Here is an 11167-nt window from a genome sequence, read left to right on the forward strand (position 1 = left end):
GTTGTGATCCCTTTTGGGGTCCCATGTCCAATAGCCTGAATGTTCGCAGGCTCACTAGGGTGGTGGAAGGGGTCATTAACACCACAGCATGAGCACTAGCTTTGGACTTTGATGAGCGTTAGGGCTAGAATTATGGCTAGGGGTAGGTTTACAATAATGTGTAGTGCTAGGATTACGGTTAATGTTAGGGTTACCATTAGGGTTTTGGGCAGCGTTTGAGTTAGGTCTAGAGTTCTTGGTAGAGTTAAGATGAGGGTGAGACTTAGGGTTAGCTTTGAGGTTTGGAATAGTCCAGACTGTGGGGTTAAGAGTAGGGATGGGAGAGGGTGATAGTTACGGTGAGGTTATGTTATTGATATTCTCAGCACTGACAGCTTTCAGCTACCACGACACTGAGATGTCCTGATTGATCCCAAACACTCTGAGCTGGTTTTAGACCCATATGCTTTGTATTTTCTTTTAAAAGGTGTTTGAAAACATGAAAAGGTAATTTCACTCTTGCTATTTTTTTTTCCATTGTCTTCATATCAGTGTTTTTATTTTAGGAACCAAGTAGTGTTTTTTATACCTATAACTGGATGAGAAGGAACAGACAGTAAAATAAAAACCTCCTCGACTATTTACAGGGACAGATTAGTATTTAATTTATATTATAACTAAAATGTGTTCACTCTTATGCTAAGCATTCTCTCTTTTATTTTTTTATTTAGATTTTTCCTTACTTACTATTTTTCTTTAATTCGTCTTTTGAATCTAGTGTTTTTCGTTCTCTCATTTCTTATATTTCCTTCAACTCATTGCTTCATTCATTGTTTTTCACGTTTCTCAAATCCATTTCCTGAACACACGCCTTTTGTGTTCTTTCTTGCCTTTCGTTCTTTAATTATTTTTTTTATGCCCCATTCTATCTTTTTTATTGTCTCTGATTTGCTTTTTCTTTTCTAGCCATTTCATAACTCTCATTTACGGCCTTAAGCTTTTTTCTCTGCCAATGTTCTTCTCCTTTCTATTGTTTCTAAATCTTCAAGGTCTTTTTCTATCCCATTTTTTCATATTCATTATTTCCTCAGTGTTTTGTAAATACTTTGTTACTTTATTTGTTTGATTCTTTCATTTGCTTACCTTCACTTTGTATGTTACTTTTAATATAAATATTACATTATTTGTCTCTTTTTTTCCTTCAGCTCAATCTCCTTGATTCTTTACCTGGTCTTTTTTCCTCCTCTTCATTTTGTCTGCTTTTTTTCCCTTTCTCATTCTTCTCGTATCAAATAACCTCTTTCGAATACTTTGTGTTTTCATTTTTACTCTTCCTTCCCTCTTTCGCTTTCCTTTTTTTAATTTTATTTCTTTCACCCATTCTCACTTTCCTTGATTCTACGAGTTTATCTTCATCTCTTCCCTCTCACTTTTTTATTTCTCTATTTTTTTAGTTCTCTTTTTCTTTTAACCTTTCTGTTTATTAGGTTGGCTTGTTGATTTGTATCTCCTTTGTTAGTTCTTTTTTCTCTTTTGTCACCTAACCACTCAACTCGCCACTTTCTCTGTCCTTCCTTCCTTCTTTTATTTTATTTTTTTCCCTTTTTTCCCTACACGCTTTTTCCTTCTCTACTCCCTTGTTTTCTCCAGCCTTTCTTTCTTACGTTCATTCTTTTTCTTCCTTCCTTCCCCTTCTCATTTCTCTCTTTTTACTTTTCGTTCATTCCTCTCTCGCTCCCTTGTTTCTACCCTTTTGCTTTCCTTCCTTCTTTCTTCCTTCCCTTTCTCTCTCACTTCCATTCTTCTTTCTCTAGGTCCTATGTTCCCCACTTTTCTTCTTTCTTTGCCTAATGTCTTCCTTTCTTATATTTATTCTCACCTTCCTTCTTTGCTACTTTCTTCCTTACTTCCTTTATATCCCACTTTTTTGTTTTCTCTCGCCCTTCCTGCCTGTGTATTCCTGTTTCCTCTCTCCCTTCCTCTTCCTCTACTCCTTCTTTCCCGCCCTCTGTTTATAGCCTTACTTTCTTCTCCGTTCAATTCTTTCCCATTACCCCGTCTTTCGTACCCTATCTTGCCTTCCTTCCTATTTCAAACTTTATTCCCTCAGTTCCCTCGTTTCTTTTTCTTTCTTCCGTCCTCCCCTCCCTTCCCTCCTAACTCCCTCGCTTGCTTCCTCTCAGGATTACTTCCCCGACTCCCTCCTATCATCCCTCCCGCTCTGCTTCGTCCTTTCCTGCATCCAGTTCTTCGCTTCCATGAACGGTTACTTTCCTTCTGTATCCTCGTCGGACATCGGGGCGCAGGCTCATTTTAGGCAGGTGATGGGTTCATAGAGCGCACGCCTGCGTTTGAGGCTTCCACGGCCCTCGTACATTCAGCTCGATACATTATTCTGATGAGTGGACCGTTCACTTTTTAAACATCTTAATGACAAACAGTCGAGGTGGAAAGAAACTGTTGGGCGGCACTCTGTGGGACTTGAGAGCTCGAGTCCTGAGACAGGAGCTCCGAGCTACGGTCACTTTAGCAGGAGCTAGTCTGACCCCCGCCATCCCTCAGAAGGGGCTGCATATCTCGACGCCCCCCCGACCTATCCCCCCCCCCGTACGGGGGGACCTGTGGAGCCCCGGGCCGTAGAGAGAGCCCTAGGCGGCAACTGGCGGTGCCCTCAGGAGGGGAACGTTCGGGGCCATAGAGGAAGCAGGGGCCTGCAAGTTTACTATCGTGTTTTGCTTCGTTCACTTGGTTTCTCTCACCATTCATGCCTGCCATCCTTCACTTATATTCTTCTCTCCTGTCATTTCCTTTTGTCCTTCCTCGCTCTCGGAGCCCGTCCCTCTTTCATGCCTCACTCCCTTCTCCTTTCCAAGGCACATGTGATCCCTTCCTATTTCCGTCCTTGGTTTTCTCTCCCTGCTCCCTCTCTCCTTCCCTCCCGTCGGACTCCCTTCACCTGCCAACATGTTTAACGTTTGGTGTTTTACCGCTCACTTCTTTCTTTGCAGTGCTTTCATGCGTTGTCTTCCCCTTGTCTCTCTCCTCAAACCCTTTTATTTTTGCCCCTCCTCTCTTTTCACTCCTTCCCCTTCTCACCCTCTCTCCTTCTTTCTTTACCTCAGTTTTACGTCCTCCAGTCCCTCTTCTTTATTCACATCCCCTTCAAATCCTTTCCTCACCCCTCATTTGTCTCCTCAGCCCTTACCTCTTTTCTCTCGCCTACCCTTTCCTTCCTCTTCCCTCCTCTCTTCTCTTATCCCCTCTACCTTCTCACTCTTCTTGCATTTTCTCCCCTCTCTCCTCTCCTATACCCCTTCTCCTTCCCCTTTCTAATCCCCAATCACCCTTTTCCTCTCTCTTCTGCTTTCTGTTCGCCTGTCCATCTCCTCCTCTGCCTCGTCTCCCCACTTCTCGTCCTCACGGTCACCTATCCCCTACGTCCTCGAGACCCTACACCTTTACACTCTCTCCTCATCTCCCCCCCCCCCCTTTCCTGGCTTACATTTTCTGTACCCCACTATGCACCCCCATACCGCCCGTTCTGTGGGACCGAAACCCATCACCAGTCCCAAACAATACACCAGTTAATGAAAAAACAGAGAAAACGTTCGTTTTTAGAAAAATTACAGTTTTTTTATATTCAAATATTTAAAAAGTCACAAAACAAAAAATCACAGACACATTCGAAACGAAAGAAATATTATCAATAAATAAATGATTGGAAAGCTCTGTACAACGAAAGTTATTTCATCGACTCTCTGGCCCACAAAATCCCACGGATAATTCGGCGAATGTGTCAAAACGGGATCCCTGGTGTCCGAATGATCGAGTTCGGGCATTCAACCCCCTAGAAGGAGAAACACGGAAATAATGCTCGGGAATAAACTAAAGTGTCAGAAATGCCTACTCTCCCTTACATCATTTTGGCAAATATAGCGAAACGGGGACCTGTGAGTTGTGGAGTGTGTCCAGTCATAATAAAAAATTGTAGGCAAAGTCTCTTATGCGCTGTCCATTTATCGTCTTTTCCACGAGAATGGTCGGCTGGGAGTATTCCGGGCTCTCGCCCACAACCTCGCCCCCCTGAAGTGCACAGGTGTGTGTTTTCAAACTTAGAAAAAGGCTGATATTCACAGTTGCGCTTTCCGTCGGGGAGCCAGGGTCCCTCCTCTGCCCACCCGGGAGGTGTTATCAGTCCTCGGGACCCCCAATCTTCAGGGGTGCCGCACTGCATGAGTCTCTAGAGACCCTCCCCCTCCTCAGGAGTGCACGCGCCCAGCCTCAGTCTGGCCTGACTCCACTGAGTGCCCCCTCAGGCTGACCCGGGTTTTTTGGGTGGACTCCATGGTCGGGCCTACGCCTCTTTTGAGGGGCTCTCACGATTCGCATCCTCGCACTGGCCTGGTTGGGAGAGAGGCTGTAAGTGCGCCCAGCATCAGCCCGGCCTGTGCGCGTGTCCACGCCGAGCCCGGCCGGCCTGAGGCCTCAAGGGTGCACTGCGTCCATTCGCAGGCATGCACGGCCTTCATGGCTGCATTGATTGTGCCCAGGCTCACACGGACATCGCTTGTGTGACACCTCTGTCCAGCTTCACCCCTCGAAGGTGCGCGGGTGGGCCCGTCCTCCGGTAGGCCTGCTTCTTAGGGGTTCATTGTGTCCATCACCAGGCATGCCCGGCACGTGGGGTGCGACCGTGTGCCAGTCCTCGGAAGGCCTGCTCTTCTGAGGCGCAGTGAGCATGTCCATCTACGGGTAGGCCTGCTCCTTTGAGGCGCAGTGAGCATGTCCCTCTGCGGGTAGGCCTGCTCCTCACAGGCTTGGTCAGTGTGTCCCTCCTTCAGGTAGACCTGCCCCTCAGAGGCGCAGTCAGTGTGTCTATCCTTGGGCAGGCCCGCTCCTCTGAGGCGCAGTGACTGTCCGTCCTCGGGCAGGCCTGGTGCTCTGGGGTGCAGTGATCCCCGCTGCACTCAGACCGGCCTCAGCAGGGGCACCGAGGTCACCACGGGGTGGGAGTAGTAGACGGGGTGTGGGAAGGTGAGCAGGGGCTGGCTGACGGGCACGGTGGGCGCCGAGGAGCCCCCTTCGGTGCCGGAGGCGCTCTCGTGGTACAGGATGGGCACGCGCACGATGCGCTGGGCCGCCGCGTGGCTCAGGTTGGCCGCCTCCAGCTCGGCCGCCAGCTGGCGCTTCCACTTGTTCCTGCGGTTCTGGAACCAGATCTTGACCTGGGTCTCGGTGAGGTGCAGGGAGGCGGCGAGCCCGGCCCGCTCGGAGCTGCTCAGGTAGCGCTTCATGTCGAAGGTGGACTCCAGCTGGAACACCTGGCTCCGGGAGAAGACGGTCCTCGTCTTCTTCTTTCTGCAGGGCTTCTTGTCTGGGCCCTCCTCTCGCTGTTTCCACTCGTCCCCTCCATCCTCCTTGCGACCCTCTTCGGAGTCGCTCTCCTCCAGGATGATCTCCTCGGGGCTCTTGGGGTCCCGCTCCTTGGGGTCCAGGTCGGGCTTCAGGCTCTGCAGGGGTTCTGGAGAGTCCCTGTCAGTCCCCGAGGCTGGAGAGGAAGGGCGTAGGAGGGTCTTCTCTGGAGCTGAGGGAGGAAGAAAAGATACACCATCAGCCACCAACCTGACATAAATACCACCAAAAAGCATCAAAATGCGTCCAAACCCATTACACCCCTTCCTGGTCCACAGATGATCATCCCTTCCTGGTCAAATATTCATCAGTGGACATCAACCAATACCAGTAGTCAAAGATAACCCACAAACACCAGCCATGGTCCAATGTGAAGTTACATCTACCACCAGATACACCAAACAGCATCAATCAAGACCAGCCAACATCCACAGCATGGCACCAGCCATCATCTCCATCAGACATCACCAATGAAAATCAAGCATACCTGAGGCAACCTTCTTGAATGTCACTCTGAATCGAAGTGTATCAGCAAACACCATCATCCTGTCCCAAAATCCATTAGCCCCACTAGAGCTAAATCTGAGCAGCCAGAATCAACTTACTCTCAGGCGAAATCAATGAACACCAACCATCAACCTGACCAAACCTCAACAGCCGTCTTCATGGACACAGATCATGAAAGAACACCCACCATGACTCTGTACCCAGTATTATCAGTCATCTGCAAACCTGACTAGATATTTCACCAAACTACAAAAACTGTAGTCCTGGGCAAAATATCACCAATCACCATCAGCCACCACCCAGGGCCACACACCAAATATACACATTAGGCATTATCCTGAAACAGGTACCATGGGCCATCACCCTCACCAAAAAATCACCAGCCATCACCCCTGCCAGACATCATTAATTACACACACTCAAAAACCTCCAATTGTTATTCAATTGCGTCTAATTTAAGTAGGCCTTTGTGTGACAGTCAACATGACATCAGGAGACAGGAACCAGTCACAAGGGACGGCCAAAGGGAACCAAACGCAAATTAATTAAACAGTAAAGATAGGCCAGGGAGAGTAAATATACTTCAGAACTAAAAGCAGTCCAAGGGTAAATGAAGGCCATTACCGAGAGTGCAGCAAATACCAGTAGTGACGTAAATAGAAGAGTGGAGAATCATACATATACCAAGAGAGATCAACCCGAAGACAACTCAAGTGATGTTACTCCAGATACAATCACATTTTTATTAAGGGCAAGGAAAAGTATAACGCGAGAAAAGTAAACATATACCGGTCCCGGTAACACCAAAAGCTGTATTAAAGAGATCCTGGTGTGTGGCAGGAGAGAACTAAATACATGCCAAGCAAGAATACCCAAATATATTCAAGTGTACAAGCACGGATATGCTAAAATAAGAAACAAGAAGTAGTTAAAATACATTAGTAGTTGAACAAAATGTTTCCCTTCGAAAAAGAGAGAACAAAAAATAACGTAGTAACTAAAAATATACAAAGGTCCTGGCATTCACCACAAACGTCTTAATATTGACAAACAATGATACATTTTGTCAATATTGATAAATTAATTGAATTAAAAAAATCTAGAGGAGAGCATAACACGTACCAGGAGGCAAGAAAGGACACCCAATGAAACGGCACAAAATACGTGAGGATCCTGCCAGACAAGTTTCTAATCAAATACCTAAATACACCGTCCGACGACAAGAAAATATCTGCTACGGAACGATCTATTTATATCGGCAAAGAAGTCACTAAAGATAAAGGAGACGTATAACTAAAAACATACAGCGAGGGAGATCTAAATGTGTTTGCGTAAGAAGCCGGACTACAGCAGGCCAGGACTGAAGGCCTGAAGAGGAGCGATGCCAGGGGAAATAGCGAGAAAGCCAGACCAGGGAGGAATGAAAAAACACATTAAAGGTCTCCACACAGAACTTCAGGTGTACAACAGCTGGCGACCAGGGCAGGCCACGCACAGCCTCTGGAATGCCACCGGCCTACACCGCGGGACCGGAGGCGAGCGAGTACTGCCCTGTCTGCGCTGTGAACCGAAGCAGCAGAGAGGCGCGTGCAGGCACCCACCCACCCACACCGAGAGCCCGGGGGCAGGGGCGGCTTGAGATGGCGCGGCCCCGTGCGGACCGCGTTCTAGTCACACTAAAGCATTTACGACGACCTGTGTGAAGGATAGTCTGTCAGCGCCGGGGACTGACAGACGCCTGTCCTCGGGCGCGCGATCTCCCGCCGAAAACCGAGAAAACTGCACCGCGGGGAGCTGTCCCTCCAGAACTGCACCGCGGGTTCAATATACATTCTCGCTGAGCGAGATATATTAATGTGTGAGTGTATATGTATATATATATATATATATATATATATATATATATATATATATATATATATATTCTTACTATACGACTATATAATTATAGTAAACACAAAGTCAATATTTAAACTCTGTACAATCGTCTGCTAGAACTATTTTTCGTTTGTATTAATCCTGTTTCCAAAGCTTTTTGAGTCACCCGGACAAAGTTGTTTTGAGTAAATAGTAGGCGTTTAAACACACTGTCCAGAAGCCTCTCTGTGCAAGAGCCGCTTTCTGGTGGCAGATCCCAGCTGTCATCCTCGGAGCCCTCGATGTTGTGCGTGTGTGTCTGCATATGTATTTATATGCGTTTATAAATGTACATGTATATATTATTATAATTATTATATTTACATAGTCTTTTACTTAAACGGTGACTGGAAAACAGATATTTGGGGCGAGCATGAAAACAGCGTTGTGTCTGTTATAGGTGCACTTTGTGAAAGGAGTCGACTCCCGCCTAAAGGCTGAGATGTAAAAGATGGCTGCGTGCCTGTGCGCCTATATATTTCTCAGAGAGCTGTTAATTTGGCCGAAATCAGTTACTTGCGGGCTGTCTGCCGAACTGCAACTCCTTACCAACTCCATTTTTGACAAGGTTAGGGCTTTGAAGAAGTGATGCAGCTGCGGTCAGTGACCTATGCCAACTTCACCCACCCTAAATTAATTTTTATAGGCTCATATCCAAATATGGCATCATGGGTGGATAGATAGCACGCGAGCAAACATACCTTAACTACGGAAGTTTCTATTAAAAGCAAGCACACTTTTACAACCCAATAGAATTACGGGCCTCGTTGATGAGAAAAAAACATGAGTTGTACAAATACTTTTTGGGGAGAATGTGCTAGATAGCTTCAGGTTGAAAAGTGAACCCTAACCTAGGGTCTAAGAATCTCGACCCTAACTACAGTCACACTGAGAGATAGAGGGGGAGGGGCTGTGTATGTGTACAGAGAATATATATATATATATATATATATATATATATATATTCAAATCACCTCCGATTCCACCGCAGAAATCAGACTCCGACACTTGGGTGAGCTTCACCATTCAGCTTAAGTTTATTAAGCTGAATGGTGAAGCTGAATATAGATATATATATTGAATCATCATCGAGCCGATAAAAATTGGTTAAGAGAGGGTGACTGATTCATCAAACCTATAACACAGAGACATTTCGTCTACAACCCTGAAGTAGACAGGGCTTTTCCAGCCCTCTGTGGTAACCCTGCCCTCTTCTCAGCGGCAGGCAGGTCCCCGCTCGGCCCTGCTCTGTTCTACCCTCGGCCCCAATCTATATGCGTTCCTTACTGGACAGCTGCTTCTCCCCCACGTGTCGCTTCCATGTGCCCACTACCACTGTCCGCTGGGCCCTAACATCTGTCTTCGGCCCTCTCTGTCCCAGTCTCTTGTACTCTCTTCCCTTTTCCTATCCCTGTCTCCTGTACTCTTTTATTTGCACCCAGTCTGCTGCACCCCTATCCTCTTTTTCCCGCCCTGTCTCCTGTCCTTTAATTCTTGTCCCGTTTCCTTTGCCCCCTGTCCTTGTCCCCTGCCCTGTCCCACCTCGTCCTCTGCCCTTTGACCTTTACCTCGCCCGCCAGTACCAACGCATCACCCCATTGTCCCTGTCGCCATCTAGTTTTCAATTCTCTCGTCGTGTATCTCTGTCAATTTCTTTCCCTTGTTTATTTCCAACCGTCTACAAGAAACTCACTGACTACACTTTTCCCGTTATTATCAAGTTTCTCCTTCCTGTTTAGTTTTCTGCACTGTTCTGTAACGCCCTCACATTCTACACAAAGAGCTTGTGGTACCTTCCACCCGCACCCCGTGGCCTCCGTGGCTCGGGGTGTAGGGTACCGCCATGGGCCCTCCCTCCAGGGGACCCCCCCACACTCAGCCCAGTGGCACCTTCCGTCCGGACCCCATGGCCTCTGGGTACCTCCAGGAGCGAACCGTTCATACCAACCCCATGCAACGCCCCCCACTCAGCCCCAGCAGTACCTTCCGTCCGGAGCCCGTGGCCTCCGTGGCTCAGGGTGTAGGGGTACCACCAGGCGGGAGAGCGGTCCAGGTAGTGTGCGGGGAGGGTGAACCTCTGCGGCGGGATGTCCAGGCGCGGGAAGGAGAGCTCCGCCAGCGGGGACAGGGCGAACGTAGCCCCCTCCAGGGCCCCTTTGAAGGGGCTGAAGAGGGTCTTGGGGGCCCGCGGGGGCTCGCAGGTCAGCAGACTCCGGATGGAGAAGGGGGACTCCTTGGCGGGGGTGCTGCTGCCCGCACTGCCGCTCCTCTCCTGAGCCCCCGTCTCAGGCATGGTTCCAGGGGACAGGAGGGGACCGGTGGCCGGATGTGGGCGCGGGGCAGGAGGGCCACAGAAGAAGACTCCTTAGAGAAAGGCGGGGCTGCTGTCACACCCAGACAGGACACACTCGAGACTCCCGAGCAGACTGGGGACCCCAAACCAACTGGATACTGTCGAACCCGCTGAAGACCTCCGAACAGGCTCGAGACCCCCTAACTGAATGAAGCCGGCCGAGGACGCTGGAAACTTCCGAACGGGCCGGAGAGCCCAGGGCCGACAGGAGAAGAGACCCTCGGAGGGAGAGCAATGGCTGCACCCGAAGGAGGCAGGGGTCTCCCGAGCAGGCAGCAGAGAAGCGGCCACACTGTCTCGGAGCCGACACCTGTACACTGGGCAGGCACAAAAACCGGGAGCAGGCAGGAGAGGGAGCCTGGGAGGGGAGGGGGAGGGAGGCAAGGTAGAGAGGGGGAGGGCAGCGGGAGAAGTAAGGCGGAGGGGTGGGGGCAAGAGGAGAGGTGGAGGGGGGAGAGCTGCGCCGGGAGGAGTGCAGTCAGCCTGTGTGCGCCTGGCGTCCCAGCAGGAGCGGCCCCCACCCTCACTGCTGTACAGTTAAATTACATCAGCAGGGGACGGTACCGCTGACAGGGCGGAGGCGAGCTGTGCGGGACAAGAGGACTGCTCCTCTCACAGCGAGCTCTGCTCCCCTCGCGCAGCCTCGCGCTCCCCTCACACAGGGCACGCGCCTTACCCACTCACAGTGATCTGCCGCCTCACCCCCGCCTACTACTCCCCTCACACAGGTCCCGGGCCTTACCCACTCACAGTGATCTGCCGCCTCACCCCCGCCTGCTACTCCCCTCACACAGGTCCCGGGCCTTACCCACTCACAGTGATCTGCCGACTCATACCCCGTCTGCTGTTCCCCTCACACAGGGCCCGCGCATTGTCCACACACAGTGATCTGCCGACTCATACACCGTCTGCTGTTCCCCTCACACAGGGCCCGCGCATTGTCCACTCACACGCTCCTCAACCCCCTCACACAGTGCTGACTGCTCCTCTCACCCAGTC

General features: G+C 49.6%; 1 protein-coding gene across 1 annotated transcript; it reads right to left on the reverse strand.

The window, feature by feature from the left end:
* Positions 1–3640: 3640 nt before the first annotated feature.
* Positions 3641–10632, reverse strand: HMX3 (H6 family homeobox 3). The gene is made up of 2 exons (XM_085614573.1): positions 9799–10632; positions 3641–5563 (listed from the first exon to the last, which is right to left on the reverse strand). Exons 1-2 carry the CDS (start codon positions 10106–10108, stop codon positions 4947–4949), a joined length of 927 nt encoding a protein of 308 aa, XP_085470699.1. The 5' UTR covers positions 10109–10632; the 3' UTR covers positions 3641–4946.
* Between the last annotated feature and the right edge of the window lie 535 nt (positions 10633–11167).

This window comes from Triturus cristatus, chromosome 1_2 (assembly GCF_964204655.1).
Source record: "Triturus cristatus chromosome 1_2, aTriCri1.1, whole genome shotgun sequence".
NCBI classification, from domain to species: Eukaryota; Metazoa; Chordata; class Amphibia; order Caudata; family Salamandridae; genus Triturus; species Triturus cristatus.